The 18,164-nt window shown below is 35.1% G+C and overlaps 1 protein-coding gene across 5 annotated transcripts in view; it reads right to left on the bottom strand.

The window, feature by feature from the left end:
- The window catches only part of CREB1 (cAMP responsive element binding protein 1), a 65,836-nt gene that overhangs the window by 42,216 nt on the left and 5,456 nt on the right, over window positions 1-18,164 (bottom strand). For 4 of the 5 annotated variants that reach the window (XR_005790486.1, XM_040476015.1, XM_040476018.1 and 1 more), the window contains exon 2: window positions 1,537-1,658. Coding sequence is in view for 4 of the 5 variants with exons in the window: in XM_040476015.1 (XP_040331949.1) it covers window positions 1,537-1,650 (114 nt within the window). In the remaining variant the exon portion in view is untranslated. Of the gene's footprint in view, window positions 1-1,536; window positions 1,659-3,349; window positions 3,552-18,164 lie in introns of those variants that run through there. The other variant, XM_040476016.1, reaches the window with a different exon arrangement.

The following is an 18,164-nucleotide window of genomic DNA, read 5'->3' as shown; positions in this document are numbered from 1 at the left end:
ATATATATATATATATATATCAATCACAATGGATGAAAACTATTTAAGCCAAGGTCCTAATAATGAAATGGTGAAGCACTACCAGAGAGAGAAAAAAAGTGGTTCAGTCCTTTAAAACAGCAACACTGCTTGGTGATTGTGGATCAATGCCTTCAAACTTTGAAAGAAAAAGGATTTCTTTACCAAGACTTCTTTACCCAAACTTGCTTAAGAAACCACTGGAAACCGTGCTTTACTATGTCAAGAACACAAACTCGATTAAGAGAAAGACAGTAAGGGGAAAGGAATTTCCAAGAATGCATTATATAGCAGACTCAGAGGACAACCAGATCAGACACAATAGTGCCACCCAAGAGACAGTAAGTGGAAGGTTTTCATCACCAAGATCCCTGCTGGCACTGTACCTTCTTTTTACCAGGCCAAATGGTTGGATAAATCCAGACTCTCACCTCTGCATGTTTGCCTTGACCACATTTTGACGAAGCCCTGGATTTTCCCCCTATGTTTCTGCACCTGCCTCATCCAAGTATTTACTTCACCCCCAGATATATTCTGCTTTGCCTTAACTCCTGAGGGGTGGAGGTGGGCCCTAGTAATCAGGAGAAAACAGACAGCAGCCCACTCCTTGTGACTCTGTCCTGCTGGAGCTCCAGTATTTGGCCCACACTTTGGCTTAGTGTAGTAGCCCCCCCTTAGTCTGTGGTTAGCCCCCTATTCTCCAAGACCCATTCAAACTCAGGGACTCCCCTAGGAAGGCTTTTCAGTTCTTCAGGACGCTGAAGTTCAACATCCCAGAGCCTCTGCTAGGATCATATTCTCCTGGGAGCCTTTATCAGAAAGAGACAGTATCACACTCTTTTATCTAGCAGGTTTATGTCTTCTATTAACTACCTTTCTCACTTATATGCAAATAATGGTTAATATTATTTAAAATATTTGAGGAAAACTACACCAGAACAAAAAATAAGGATGAGAGAATATGACTTTAGAGATAGAATGTTTAAGACAAAGACAAAGTTAAAGAATCGTGAATTATATTTAAAGGATACAGGAAACAAAAACCATTATCATCCTTGAAATTTACTTGTGTGTCAGTTTGTTTATCCTATTTTTTAGTTTAAGCACATGGAAAACTTAGCCTCTCAGATTATCTATATTCTCATGCCTCAGAATAAATCTGTGTGATATGGAAAAAAAACCAAAAAACCAAAAAACAAAACGAAATAGTTAACATTACCAGGTTTTCTTCCTTGGTTTAAGAGAGACAATCTACCCATTACTAAAATGTCATTATTCCGAATCAGGTCACTACAAACAGATAACTAGTGTTTAAAAATACGGTTTTCTGTTATGTTACTAAATTAATTACATCATTTCTAAAATTAGGCTAATAATACTAAGTAAACAGGAACTTTGATACCCTAAGAACCTCTGCTCGTTCTATGCTTCTCTCTATAATAAGAACTAAATCTTCCTGTCTGAAACATACTCCTCTTAGAAGAGACATAACTTGGAATCTCTCCATGTATTTTATACCTGGGCTAATGTGGCAATCTGTGGCTGGGCTTGAACTGTCATTTGTTGGTTTTCAGCTTCTGTTACAGCCGCATCTCCACTCTGCTGGTTCTCTGCTCCAGATTCCATGGTCATTTAGTTACCTACAATAACACGGAAGAGTGTTACAAGCACTACAGTGCTTTGTGCTTTTGTGACTTTAAAGGCAAATTTCAGGTTATGAATAGGTATATGTACTGGTTACATTAGCAAATGCACTCAAATCTAGTTCAAAAAAAATAGTAACCTAGCTGAAATACTGTCAAACTCATCCAAATCTGCTGAGCTGTAAGTTCTAGTTCCTTCAAAAAGGAAAAAAAACAACCACCTGTCTTTTCACTTGTCACTTCTTCCTAACGGGACAGTATTCCATCTAGAAAGAAGAAGGGATTCCTCCCTTCCATGAATCTCCTCTATGAACAAGGGGAGGAGCGTACCAGTAAAACTGTAATTTTTTCAAACTGTACTAATTAGGTATGGAAAGAAGGTAGAGAGTAGAAGTGAGCTGATGACAGGGTCTATGAGATGTATCGGCTTCATGGTACCTCCTATGAGGGTATTCCCTCCTATTATAGGGAAGAAGCAGAAAATTATATGCTACTTCCACAGGAAATGTTGGGACAAAATCAGCCCAAATTGTGGGGTATCGAGATAGAAAGGTGGGATAAACATCCACAGAGCCAAATTAGAGGCCGCAGACACTGCAAGTATTAGTGTTCTGACTCTTCCTTCGCCCTATGTATAGTGTGCCACACTACACGTGCACACATACAGGAAACAAAACTGAGTAAGTTAATGAAGGCTGCTCTTTTTTACTTTGGGACCCTACTTTGCTGGTATATTTGCTGGGTAATCTGGCACTGACTGGCAGCATAGGTAAGCAGAGAACAATCCCTAGCAGCAGCTACATGCTGAGGAAAGATTTCTGACAACAGAAATAAATTTCTGGTAATAATTGTGTCTAAAGGATTCACAATCAAAGAGATTACTTCTTACTTGTGTACCACTGTTATCATTTAGTGCCTGGCATATTACCTGTCAAAAATGAATTTACTAAAAATAATGACTACCTACTGTGATTCCATAAATAACACAAAAGCCCCAATGCTTTTCCAGAATTTATTATATTTATTTTATAACTCTGAAATTGATAGATCATCAGAACTGTGACTGATCCTTATGTGATTATTACATGCCATCGTAATGTATAATATACGAATACATTTTGCCATCATTCAGAGTTCTAGAAAAAGTCTTACAAGTGACAGTTAAAAAACAGGAAGTAAAAATATCTCTGTGGAAATGAGTATAAATAATATAGAAATATAGAATCCACAAAGGAGATTACAAATGAAAAGATCAACAGACTTAACTGCATAGTTATTTAAAACATTCATATGACAAAAGACACTAAGACAAGTGCATAGGGAGAAAACATCTGCATATATAATTGACACAGTAACATCTAGAATACAGAGAAACTACTAGTCAACAAGAAACTCCTTCATTATTGACTAGTTCACAAAAATACATGCTCAAGAATATTCACTGTAGTGTTTTTTCTAACACTGAAAAACTGGAAACAAGTATCCATTATCAGAAGGACCATTAAAGAAATTACAACAATGAAAAAGGAGTCTGTACTATAACGACAGATAAAGCTTTCCAAGGCTGAGTGGAAGCACAAGTCACAGAACACACCGTAAAGGAGAATTCCACTTATGTAAAAAAACAAGTCACACTGTTGTAAAACACGCCGTATGTAGGCATCAAACAAGTATGGGAAGTTACATACTAAACTGTAAGCGGCAGCTCTGGACAGAGGAAGATGTGGTGGAACTGGATAGGATGACGACTTTCACCTTGTACTTTTTACACAGTTTAGTATTTTGTTTTCTTCCCATCAGCATCACTTCAGAATTACTTGTACAATTTAAAAGATTTTAATTCCAGAAGTCATGAACAACATTTTGAAAACTATGAACCAAAAAACCGTATTTCAATCATGATTTTGAGATACCTGTTGAAAAAAAATTTTTAATCTCAGATATTTTTATATGAATTTACTATTTTTATTAAATCTTGCCTCAGTTGCTTACCCCATATTTCTAAACAGCAGAAATACTATTCTTAAAAATTATCAAGTAACTTTATGATCACTTGTGATGACTGAGTTATATACTTACAGTCTGTGCTCTTTTAAACTAAAAAATTTAAGAAAGACATTAACAACAAGGCAACATCAACAAAAAAATGGTTTTTGTACCCTAAATGTTGTCCATACTTTTGGTCAGCAAGAAAATAGCATGTGAAAACCACCTAATCGCAATTAACATGCAAGTGAATCCATTTGAGGACAAGACTGAACTGAGTCAAGCTAAGTATGGGCAGAAATCCATAAACTTTTCTCCGTCTTCTCCCCCATGTCATCATTTTAATGCGAATAAAGATAAATATAACTTTATCATCATACCTCCTTTGTAGACAGAGTATACACCAACCATTTTTAAAAAACTTTATTCCAGGCCACATTTTTTTTTTAAACCTGTGCTGTCATCTATATAGTTTCAATCCCCCATTTGATTAAAAGCAAACTAAGGTACGGATCATGTATCTTTTTTCCCCCCAATATACAACATCAGGGCTACTTAATTTTTTTCTGACATTTGAGGTATAGAACATCTTTATAACTTTTTGTTGCAGAAAAGAAAATATAATAAACAAAACCACTAGTTAACATCAATGATTATAGCTACAAGGACACATTCAAAATAAGAATGGGACTTTCATCCTTCTTCCCTCCCCAACTAGGTAATATTCTTAAAAAACAAAAACAAAAGTGTAATATTTTCAACAGGTAGGATTCTCTCATCTAAACTGCCACTGTTTTATTTTCATTTCTTTCATCCAGAAAGACTACCAATCTTTTTCAGATATGGGGACAGCCTTCTTAATGTTTATAACTCTTAGCTTAAGTAGGTATCAACATCTCAAGCAACAGCACAAATACTGTCTTTCATCAGAAAATTCTCAACGTGCTCTTCTCAAAGTGTAGGTGAGAATTGTTTAAGTAATAACAATTTGTTTCGGATTAGAAACTCACTGACTGAACTGAATCAGACACTATTTTACCATCAAGGTACTGAAATAGCAGTCTCTCAACTAGACTAAACTAACACTTGAAGTTGGTGCATTCTTTCTGGACTCTGAAAACTTTTGCTCTTTTTTGTTTGTATCTTCAGGTGGAGAGAGAAGAGATGTTACAGTATCATATGCACAATCTTCAATTTTGCTAACATCCCAGGAGCAGTCTAGCCAGAAGTGCAGTATGCAGACACAGGATCAATGACTACAGCCAATATGTGGGTGTCCAAAGTCGTTTGAAGAAAGGAGATTCTTAATTCATTACACAAATGAATGCTTTTCAGGAATACAAAAATTAAGAACGACTGAATACTGCTATGAAATAAGTAAAAGATTAGGTACATATAAGCTCAGGGAGAATGTTGTATAAATACTGGGCCTGGAACATCAGTAACAGAATGGATCTCAGATATCACTGAAAATGTAGTATCAGCTTGACAGTCTGGGGGTTCTTCTTCCAATACTTTCACAATTATAAAACTCTGGGTTACTGATACTTAAAATTTGGATATTTTCCTGATTTTTCCCTAAAAATTAATATAATCCTTTGGAAACCCTAAGTTTATAACAAATTTCAAAACAGTATCATGCCTAAAAGAATCAAAAATATTTAAGCCAATTCACAAGGATACATACCATTTTGCTATAATGTCTTCTAGAGTTCTGCCTCTCATTATGAAAAATAAAAAGTGAAGTGATTCTTTGCATTATTCACCCAATGTTCAGAGAAATAAACAATGCGGCTATGAGTAGTGGGGAAAGGGAGCCTAACACTTGGTGGGAAGCTGGATCTGTCACCAAGCAGTCACTGGAAAAATTAAACTTTTTGATTTTCAGTTTCCTCATCTATGAAAACAAGGAAGATGAATTAAAGAGTTCTTTCAATTTTAAATGCTCTGACCCTGAGAAATGACACAAGATACATGTACACACACGTAATTATGCAGGCCACTTAATATAAATGAAGTATTTCCTTTTACTATATAATATTTACACAGTAAAAGAAGACAGATTCACTAGGAATAGGTCACCTAGCCTGCCTCTTGATCTTGGATTAGTACAGAGCTATTACCACTTACTGATTTATAAAATCATGAGAATGCAATACAACTTGAGATAATTAGCAGTACTTAAAAAAAAAAAAAATGCTACAAGACCAGACTACTAGTCAACAAAGATTCTCTTTCAATGTTGGACAGCGTCTCTTTTATCATTACATTGCTCTGGTCACATTTATTGTTAGTGGGATCAACTAAATAGTTATTAAATAGTTTTATAGTCCCCTTTGTTAATTCTCAAAGAGGATAAAGAAGTTTTTCCTTTCCATCTTAGAAAGCTTCAAGAAATTTATCTAAGATGGTATCGCTTTGTACCCTTTACATGGTAAAGACAGTAGATACTGAAAACTTCACAATGTAGTTTAGAAAAACATCCTAGCAAAGCGTCAAATGAGTGCTTCCATGACATTTAAAGGAAAAGAAAATGTTCTGCAATAGTCAAGAGAGTGGGGGAACTCCAAAGCAGCACTGAGGATGGACACAGAATTCAAAAATGTGGGGAAGGAGGGTAACTTTTCTGGTAAGAAAAATGGTATGAGCCAAGGCTGACATTATAGTATGCTTTTAGAGAAATGAGTGAATCAGTGGCTGGGGTCAGATTCTGTACAGAAGCAAGGAGAGAAGACAAAGGATAACAGAATAGTCACTCTAAAGCTATCAGCAATCACCTACTAGGACAAAATGAGAATTGAGAATGATGTCTCTTTAAAGTTACTGGGTTTAGAATTTCTATATTGCAGTGAATTTCACTTCTACCCTATATAGCAATATATCCTGAGAGAATTCACCACAAGTAACTAAATAAAACCAACAACATCTCCAATTTTCACAACTTACATTATATACGTTATACTTTTATTAGGATATCAGACCTGAACACTTACATGCCAGGCACTGTCAAATCACTCGGGAAAAAGAAATACACAAATTTTTAAAAACACTTTCCTTTTGTGGAACTTATTCTAGTGTGTGGGAGCAGGGAGAGAAGGTAAGTAAAATGTATAATAAATCAGACGGTGAGAGGTAGTGTATAAAAAATAAAGCTGAGAAGGATGTTGCAGGGATTTCCAAGATTCTAAAAGCTGACCAGTGAAAACGTCATTAATAAAGCAGCATTTAATTCACTCAGATTAGCTAGACCCAGTATATCATGTATACATTAGTGGTAATTTTTTAAATCAAATTGTCTGAACTTGTCAGGAATTACCTTCTAAATAACTGTCATAGGAATCAATATTATGGGAATTACCTGAAACTGAAATTTGGTAATAAATGAGTTTTAATGAAAATAAATTAATTAATTAATTCGCGTACTTAGCACCTCTACAGAACTATACTGAATCAGGGACAGATTTCTGGCAGCACTATGTTCATATCTATGTGCCTCTGTCAATTTAAGCAAAGCTCAGCAAACAAGAAAGCAGGTTCATATTGTCACTTTTGCTGAAAAGTCATTACAAAAGGAATGAATGCTGCAGATTTTACCTTGTTCTGCTTCCCAAAATATTTTGACCTTCAAGAAGTGCCCCAGTCCTTACAATCCTAAACATTCTATTCAGGTTCAACTTTATAAAAAATAAACCCATCTCCTCCACAATCTAGTTTACTTTTTAATTCCTTAAGTCTATGACCAATTTAATCCAAGATTTTGATTTATGAATAACGCGGCCAAAACTAATGGAACATAAGATTACATGCTGTGATTTTTTAAAAATGCAAATGACCTTAATTATAAATGAGAAAAAAACCTCACCCTTACCCTAACAAGTGGCTGATGCCTCCTAAACTCAAAGCCCAGGGATTTAAGGAAAGCACAACCCTAAAGTCTCCAGGGTAACCTCCTTGATGTGTAAAAGGTACATTTGGGCACATGATTTTAAAACTATATGATTATTTTGGGGCGCCTGGGTGGTTCAGTAGGTTGAGCGTCCCACTTCAGCTCAGGTCATGATCTTGTGGTTTGTGAGTTCCAGCCCCGCTTTGGACTCTGTGCTAACAGCTTGGAGCCTGGAGCCCGCTTCAGATTCTGTGTCTCCTTCTCTCTCTGCCCCTCCCAAGCTCATGCTCTGTCTCTCTCTCAATAATAAATGAACGTTAAAAAAAAAAAAAAAAAAACCAAAAAACTATATGATTATTTTGTTGTCATAGTCAAATATATTACTAGAAATATTTTGCAGAAGTATAAGTAGAAACATCTATGGACGATACTGAATACTCTCTACATGTTTTGTAGCTCTTATTTCGTTTTTAGGATATTATGACTGTTTAAAAGCATTCTAACACATTCTTAACAACTCCAGCATGTCTTGATTAATTCTCTCAAGTGTTATGATTAATTTACTAAAGAAAGTAATGAAACGTTCAGGTGCTACACAAGACTTCGGCTTTCCAACAGTCAAGAACTATGCTGTACTGCCGTTTTTTCTTCTATTTTTTTTCCCCGTACATTTTTTTGGGATTGTTAACTTTGAAGTACTTGTCATGTCACTCTTTAATATGCTCAATCTAGTGGAATGGAGATGCATGCAATCAATACTGGAAATTTAGCAATGCTTCAGGTTTCTGATGCTAGTAGTAAATGGTCGTTTGGTATTAAAAATAGCATATCTTCACTAAAACCAGAGAGGAAACAGCATATTCAAATGCTGTATGTGTATACATAGTGCATGTAGGTACGTGTATACGTACCTACACATACATACCCCCCTCCAACAGGTATCAACTTCAACTGTAAAATTTTATTAGAATAATCACACCCTAACAAAATGAAATTATACATTTTTTGAAAAAGAGTATGAATGGGAAATGTGACAAACTAAAATAAATTGGTGTCTTTATCAAGTTAAGTAAATTCTAACACAGTTTTCAGAAACAGTTTACTCTGTGCTCCTCCCAAGGTCTTTCTTCCTTAATTGGGAGAATAAATCTGCCTCTAGTCCAGATATTAGAGGAAGGCAAGAAGTTGTACATGAAGTTAATTCTGTGTGATTTGAACTCAATGAATTTTAAACATTTTTAATACAAAAATAAAAGCCTAAAGATTGCTTATATATTTTTATAAATTCTTTTTATCAGTAGTAAATATCAGTATAACCCAACCACCACTACCAAAAAACGAAGGCAGCATACAGCAAAGGGAAATCTTTCCAATTTTATTTAATAAAATTAACTCCTTATTTGTTTATTGGACTCAACTCAGAGAAACTGCTTTAAGTTAAATATTTATATTTTACTATTTATTACAGTTTTATAATTACCACAGTATTTGGATGCTATTTTTAAAGTCATTTTTAAATGTGTAGCATGTGCTACAAGAAAGACACTGTTCTCAAAGTACTTACCACGGTGAATCAGAAAAATGTTACATGATTTATAGAAATGCACTGCACGATGACAGCCTTCCTAGGACTAATTCTACAGTACCTTTCAACAGAAAAGCGTTAGTGTTTTCTGAAACCAAAGTCATTATTTTTTAAGTATTGGCAAAATGTATTTGCCTCGCTTGCCTTCAAGTAAGACTACTTACGGCTCTCAAACAAGCCTTCATGTATCTGGTCACCAAGAGACAAACAGTGTTGCTTAGCAAGGAAGCAACCATGACTGTGCATTATTTTAGATAACATTTTATCCCATTTCTTCCCATTCTCCTTTCTTTCCCATGCAATACTATGCTTACAGCTTTTTACACCTAAGCATTTCAAAGAAGTGAGCCTATAGAAACTTCTACATATGAAGTTCCACTAAATGGATTTTTTGGAGCTGAATTTTTTTTAAAGGACTTAAGGATAAAAGGATTACACACCTCCTACATGCAGTTACTTTTAGAAAAGCAATTTCTGTGTTGACTAAAGAGTGAAACTCTTAACATTTTAAGTTGATTCATAAACTAGCTCAATGCTAAAACTGTAAGGACCCACAAAAGTTATGCTCTGAAGTTAAATATTTAAAGCCTACTACTTCATTTACTCAATAAAACCTGAGAGACTATGTGAAAATCACTACATTCAAATGGAAAATGAATATCCAAGTGTGTTTATAAAGTTAAACATTTATTATTTTGACAGCTCTGTTTTGAACTAAATTTTGAAATGCTATTCTTGGTGAATTATTTACAAATTAGACATAGAAGAGTGAAAATTCACTTTTCCTGAAGTGAGACGGCACATGTTACAGGAGAAGTCATAAGACAGGAATCCTGCTTTTAGTTCTGACTTCACAGATGGAGAACTAGACATGTTGAGAGATTTGCAAGGAATCTGCAAGACTGTGCAGGGCTATACCACACAGCCTCCAATATTAGAAAACGTGAAGAATTCTTTGTATATTTGGCAATGGAACTGCATGAACAATTAAGCCACGTGCTAAGCATTTTTATTATGTTTTGCTCACTAGAAAAAGCCTGGCACCTAAGGGACCAAGGACACACTGGACTACACTGAAAAATTAGCCATGGTTGGGGCGCCTGGGTGGCTCAGTCATTTGGGTGGCCGATTGCGGCTTTGTGATTTCGAGCCCCACATCGGGCTCTCTGCTGTCAGCACAGAGCCTGCTTCGGATCCTCTGTCCACCCCCGCCAGCTCACGTGCTCATGCTCTCTCTCTCAAAAACTTAAAAAAATAAAAATAAACATTAGCCATGGTTAAGCTACAAAGCTGATAAATTACAAACAGATAACAGCAAAGTTTTACTTAAAGATTCACTTCAATTTTATGTATCTTTATTTTTACTCCTAAAAGAATCAACATGAAGTCCAATCTTTCAGGTAGATGTATTATTTTAAGTTTATTTATTTATTTTGAGAGACACAGCATGAGTGAGGGAACAGGAGAGAGGGAAAAAGAGGGAGGGAGGGAGGGAGGGAGAGAGGGAGGGAGAGAGAGAGAATATCCCAAGCAGGGCTCGAGGGGCTTGAACTCATGAACCGCAAGATCATGACCTAAGCCAAAACCAAGAGTCAGACGCTCAACCGACTGAGCCACCCAGGAGCCCCTTTTTATAAAGCTTACTTATTTTATTTTACTTATTTATTTTTTACTGACCTGGTAGTGATTTCTGGTAAGGTCGTCTTGATTTATACAATCTTATGCCATTTCTCAAGTCTCAGAGGCAAAAAGTATTAGTAAGGCATCAGAGGTTAATGAAAACTCAAAGTGGAAAAACTTCTTTTTAAGCTATGGGAAAATGAGCATAATTTCCTTGGCTTTAAAAAAATAAATCTTTAACTTCAGTAAGTTTTAATTATCTAAAGCATGTATGTCTGCTTCCTTTAATCTGTGCAACTCTACAGGAACTGTTTTTAATCCTGCCTTTCAAAGCTGTGACCATCCCAAGAGGGAATCATTCATTAAACAAATACGTTTTCTGTGCCTATTACATAAGAAGTGTTCCATCAAAAACTATGGGGACTACAGTTTAAAACAGACAAGAAACTTTCTCTCAAAGAGCTTACAAGCTAATAACAGATAAAATATGTGTTATATACAAAAGGGCTAGGCAATTATAAACTAATCATTATGACCAGTTTGCCTATAAATTCCCTCCAAAAAATATTTAATAACAATGATTTAAAACCATAAACTTCCAGTTTGAAATGACAGAAATACAACAAATTATGGAAAAAAACAAATCATGTCTTTCTACTGATGTAGATCTAATAGTAAGATAACAGTATATTTTTTTAATACCTTGGCTAGAATATTTCCTCCAAGTGAACTTTTATATACCTATTTATACAACTACTATATAGTACTATTATTTAGAAACAAAAATTCTAGACCATTAATAAAGCTAGAAACGTGAAAACTTTCATCACAAAAAGACAATGCTACAAAAAAGTGATGAAGCCTATGCTTTACTGTTATTTCTTGCTCAGAGAAGAGGCTCTTCCAGCAAATAAATCATTTAAGTTCTCCAGAGCTCAGTTTAGTCATCTGCAAAAATTGAAGGAGTTACTCCCTCCCTTAATGGTAAAAGTTTGTTAAGCGTGAATTCCCCCAATATGGTGGAGTATTATGAGTAATACACTATACTCATACGAGCATCATAATAAATTCTTCATAAGAAATAATTCTCAAATATAGTGCTTCAAATTAAAATGTTTCAAAGTTGTTATTTCTTGATTTATACCTCATTCTACTTCCATGTCTTCATTTTGGTTGTCCTTACCACTGCCTAGAACACATTGCCTTTCAATGCTACCTATCCAAGTTCTTCAGTATTCAGTTTAAATTCTGTCTTTCTCATAAAACTTTTCCTCACCAAACTCTTTCTCTTCTAAACTGTATAGCCCTTCAAGACAGTAGTGAAAAATTGATATTCCGTCATGTATAAATCCTTCTTTCTTACATGATTTTTGTCATCTCTACTATACTGTAGGTTCCTGAAGTTTCTCCAGCTTTACTGTTTACAGCAACTAGCATGACGCTTCATTTAACATCTACAAAAATACTTAACTGAATAAATCTTATGATTATTTCACTCACTTTAAAGTCAATGGTCAATAAATGTTCACTGAATAAATGACTAGGCTGATAAACGACAGTAAGTAAAACCAAAGCATCATTATTACTCATCACAGCAAACAAAGCTGCTACTGATAACTTTTAAAGAAATGATACCCCTTTAAGAATACAAATAGTTCGGAACAAGCAATAATTTTCACTTCAGTGATATTTCTGAGTCTCCTATTGCCAACCATCTACACAAATAGGGATAATGACCCTCAGAAATAATGGTTATTCAGCTTTGGCTGAATTACAAACATTTTTAGTTACATTTATATGGTCATAAAATCATAACCAGAAACTCACACAGATAACCAGCTCATTAGATATACTCTTAAAGTTGAAGAAAGCAATCTCAGTTTCAGAGAAGATTCACTAACCTTTCGGAAAGAAATTTCCTATTACCATTGGTGTAAGTCAACTTTCAGACCTACCCTCTACTCCTACACCAACATCATTAGCAATTTTAACTTCCCACTGGATTCTCTCTTCTACAACAAAAGGTCAGTCTTTACTTCTCTCCTTGAGGCAGGAAACTAACCAATGATCCCTCAGACCTTTTACTCTCCCAGTCTTGCTCTTTGTTAGATTATTCAGAGATCCTAGATTAATCCAACAGCAGAAAGAAAACTGATAAATGCTTTTCATCTTTGTTCAGACAGCCCATCACATTCGTGGTAAACTCCTTTTTTACTTTTACCCCAGCATAAGAAAAAGCAACTCAGACATTTAAAAGTTTATCAAGAAGTACTACTTTTTTTAAATTGAAATTCATGAGCTAGCTCCAAGAACTGATTAAATACATACTGAAGGTGATTTTTCATCACTGGAGATGTAAAATACTGTCTTCTACTTATCTATAGGAATACATACCAGAATATGAATGACTGACCTTTTTCCCCCTCTTCTTTCTGATAAACTAGAAAACAGGTGAGTAAAACTCTAGGTAAAATATAACATAACTTATCTTTATGAGGCCACATCTGGCAGAGCTAAGAATGCAAAACAAAACAAAGAGGAGTATGTGTGCATTAAGGGGGAGAAGCATTCTGAATGTGAAAAAAATCCAATGGCTACTCTATCCAAGTTACAAACATGTCTCAAAACCTACATTTACAGATATTATGGTATAGAATAAGATTGAAACCATCTTTTCTTCTTACGGATTCAGAAAGTTGACCAGGGTTCACCTCTTAAACCATGACTGAGTTAGCACGTAAAACTGGCAGCGGAAAACAGTCATTTTCACATTATCAGTTTGTCCATTTAGTTCATGATCTTTACTTCTACCACAAAAGGCAATTTACTGATTTCAGCATACTGTGAGAAATCACTTAATTCCCTGTCGCCCACAGATGTGTTCCAGAAGGAAAATTTTCTGCCTTTGCAGATTTCACTAATCTACCTCCAACTCCCCAAACCTGTAAAGATTAGTGCTTTTACTAACTGAGCAGGTAAAAACAGAAAATATTAGTATTTAACATGAAATACTAGTAAATCCTCAAAATAATAGTAGGGCAATATTCTTACACTAAGAACTTCAGCTCAAGTAACTGGCAATGTGAGCATACAAAAAATGAGATACACCACAACAGCTTCATTTAATGACTTGTTTTTTGAAAGATAAGGGCCTTAAGTGTGTCCCTGCTGCAGGATTATTAGTTATCATTTTCTTTCTAAGTTTAATCAACTTAAAATACTTACAGCATGTGTATTTTAAAGATAAATACACTAACAGCATGTAAAACGTACCAAATAGTTAAATGCTACCTAGAAGAGCCAAAAAAAAAAAAAAAAAAAAGAAAAAGAGAGGTACTGAAACCTGTTTTGTGTTCTAGCTGAAATGAGTATTACTTGGTCCAACTGGATGACCAAGGACTTACACACACACACACACACACACACACACACACACACACACACCATGTAAGCAGTAAAGTCTAAGTAGACAAGCATATAGACAAGCATATAGACAAGCATTCTTTCTATTTATATATTATTAGCTATATTTATTGCTACTTAATTAGGTATAAAATATAAAACTCACTGATAATTACACTAAGAAATACTAGAAAATCATCAAAGAAAAAGTTAATGTGAAAACAAAATGCCACAGGGACAAAGCTAGTACTCCAATCATTAGGAGGTAGTAATATCGCATGAGAACAGTCTGCTTAAGCGGAAAAAAAAAAAAGTACTTGAGGTGTTCTTTCTCATTTAGAGAAAAAACTATAGACACTTTTTTGGTGCAATAATAGAAGTAGTCTGTTCAGGGTGTAAGAATCTCAACAAAAGAGTTACATTCAGACTAAACTCTGTGAGTTAACTCTTACCAACTTACTTGCCTTTTCATGCACATCTGGATCACTTCACTAAAACTTTTAAAAACTGGAGCTAAAAAGGTAGTAAGACAGTTCAAATAACCACTTCCTGTCAGAAACTGGTATTTCTTATTCAAAAGAAATGTCTTTCATTAAAAAAAATAAAGGCATAATGACAGATTCCTTAGTTTAAAAGGTCATACAAGACCCAAAAATAAAACCAGCTCACTAACCAGTTAATAAACATAGGCACATCCATACGATGAACTGTCTCATTAAAAAAAAAAAAAAAAAAAAAAAAAGAAGCCCTTAATATACTGAAATAAAACAATTACTCAGCTGTATTAGGTGAAAGAAAGCAAGATACAGGATAGTGTATTTAGTATATAATACCATTTGTAAAAAGAAAAACAATGTGCAACACAGGGTGGGGAGTACATACAATATTTGCCTTTACATGGATAGAATTATCTACAAGGGCAAATTGGTAACACTTGAGCAATGGGGATGAGATGTGAGGGTGTATCACATGACCACCTGCTGTATTACATTTTATGGTGAATCATGGACTATCTGAATGAATTACTAAAAAAATTAAATTGAAAATATAAATACATACATTCTGCCTTATTAGTCGTCATGTCCCCCAAAGCTTCCTGAGGATAGAGATAAAACAGTGTAATCCATCTCTGGAGTCTCTGTAGCTTTCGGCCCAGCAGACTAAATGCACTACTACTACTACTACTACTACTGAATAATTTTTAATATTTTAGGCAATATTTGATGAGCACGTGTGAAGTGCCTGACATTTAATATGTATTAACTTATATAATATCTCCATTTCTATGAGGTAGAGTATATTTATGACAAAGGAAACTGAGGAATGGAGAAATCTGAAGGTCCCATAGCTAGGAAGTTAAAATAAAGCTTAAAAATGAATAGCTATCATTAATTGAGTCCCTAAGGAGGTACTTTATAATTATCTCACAGCCCTATAAATTGGGCGGTATTCTAATTTAACAGGTAAGGAAACTAAGGTTGAGAAAGATTAAGGCACTTCCGTAGGTCACAAAATTTCCTGAGGGTGGGCACATGACAGCGGTGGCAACAGCAGGAATGAAACCCAGGCCTGTGAGTCCAAACCCCGTGCCCTTTCCACTAACTACATTGTCACAGTAAATGCTAACCAAATATTTGAATTACCACGAACTATTGCCTCAAGTGATTCTGTAGCAGAGATGAGTTCACACAGGACTAAGAAAAAAGAAATCCTTGCATTTTTTTCCATTCGCTGTTCTTAAGTTCAGATTTGAGCTCCGCAGCCATCAGGAAAGTGACACTGTACATCCAGGAATACACGTTCGTAAGACTCTGCCACAGGCTGCTGTAAACAAGTCTTTATACCGTCTCTACGTCTCTACAAGTTACTTTATGGAGTAAGTGAAATTATAAATTTCAGCGATACATTGTAAGCATTAAGATAAAATTTTCTGTACTGTGCAAAAACAGGAAAAGATTTTTTAAATGAGGTGAAGTAGGGAATACATACTTGGCTTTACTATGACCACATGATATCCAAAAAACAAAACCCAATGTCTTAGGACGAGAGCTAACGTAAAGCTACTTCTCTACAAAAATGAAAAATGCTGTTAATTAGATACAATCAAGAAAATGAATGTCAAAAAGCAGGAAAAGGAAGGTACCATTTTATGGATTGGGTTTCTAAGTTTCCTTAGGCTCTCAGGTGAGAAAAAAAAAAAAAGTCATTCAAAAAGGGGTAACACTGGTTTTAAGTGTCCTTTTAACATTTTTCAGTCTGTCTCAGTCAAAGATTCATTTGCTTTCTGAATACATGTGTCCAATAAAAAAAAAAAAAGGTGCAAGCATATTGAACTGTAATTTCTACTGACCTGGGAAGTGACATAAGTATAACTTATGGCCATGCTCCAAGTGAACATTCAAATATTAATGAATATAAAAGTTTGAAAAGTTCCACTTGGAATTGCTAAGAATTGCAGATTATCAATCTATAAATAAAACAAAACGTAAAAGATCTTCTGGATACGAGAGGAAAAAAATCCATCAGGACACTTTTTTTTTTTTTTTTTTTTAATTCACAAAGAGTCATTGTCACACATTCTCTGTAAGGGACCAATAGTCTACTCAACTGATGCTGGCTTGCAGAAAATCTTCAGGACACACAGCAAACTATCACATCATCAATACTACAATTTCTTCAGTGTTTGGAAGTAAGATCATCTTCCCCATCCTTATGTAAACTCTTTACTGCATCTTAATGAAGTTTCCCAGCAATGATAAATTTCTAAGGTGTTTTTTTTTTTTTTTTTTTTTTTTTTTTTTTTTTTTTAAGACTTGCACTAGGATAAAGTAGGTTTTGGAACAGTGACTTAGATACAGAAAAAAATCAAAAGACAATGCTTCTATTACCAATCAGTATTTATTCTGAACAAGAAACCTTATAGTATCCATCACAATGCTATCACACTATGACAGTAAGTATTTTCAAAACAAATAACGTGTTCATTTTTTGTATCACCTAAAATAACCGTTTTGGCTTTACTTTTAAATCAGGAAATGAGCCGTGAGTGCAAAAAGATTTCAATAGCTGGGAACCGAAGTTATCTTTTAAACCAAACCTTTAAAGGCAGAACTGATGCAAACGAAGTCTAGGATGAAATTCCAACTTCTTAGGAAGGTATGACAAACTTAAATAGGTCATATTCCAGGTCCCTTAAAAACTGTCTTTTAATCTTTAACGTGTCAACGACTTTTCTGCGGTTCCTTTTACCAACAGGCAAAGAAAAAAACAAGCCTTGTGGCTTCAACTATTGTCCGTCTCCTGCAAGGGTTACTTACTGCATGGGAAGTAAACACTGGACACTTCTAAATGCTTATTTTTAGATTTAGTATTAATCTCTTACTTAAGTTTAGACAGAGACATGTGGGAAGCTTGGTTGGGGGTGGGAGATCCGGAGGACCAAAACTCGGTTGGCATTGTTGGCCCCCAAAATATAAAAAATAGATGTAAAACAAAAGTGCATCGCCTAATATTCGTTTCAACGAAGTGCTTCAGAATGATAGATCTCAAGTGATTATTACCTTTTTGAAAAGGGTTAAAACCGAAACTGTTTTCAAACACCAGCTTCCCTTTTACAGGATCCCAACAGTTTTTTAAAAAGTTTTACAAATATGTTTTTCTTAGCCCCCCCCTTCCTCCCCGAAAGAATGCATTTCCATGACTACTGCCTTAAAAAAAAAAAAAAAAGAGCGAGGGAAAAGAGTCAAAAATTATATTAAAAAGCACGGCTCTCACCATCTCAACTAAGCAGAAAAGAACAGAAAACAGTATGTCCCCAATGGGGTGGGAGCGGGGGAAAAGGGCATGAATAAAATACAGAACGAGAGGAAACCTTTGGTTTCGAACTTTATTGCACAAAGAGAGTGGAGAGAAGAGTAGGTCAGACGTTGCAGCGCTTCCCCTCGCGAAGCGGGCATGGCAGACACCGAGGCTACCGGGAAGGCAGGCACCTTCACCTCCTCTGCCCTCAACTGTCGCCTTCTTC

The sequence above is a fragment of the Herpailurus yagouaroundi genome, unplaced genomic scaffold (genome assembly GCF_014898765.1).
Source record: "Herpailurus yagouaroundi ecotype Mexico unplaced genomic scaffold, PumYag 140, whole genome shotgun sequence".
NCBI lineage: Eukaryota > Metazoa > Chordata > Mammalia > Carnivora > Felidae > Herpailurus > Herpailurus yagouaroundi.
This window is presented reverse-complemented; position numbering and strand designations above follow the sequence as displayed.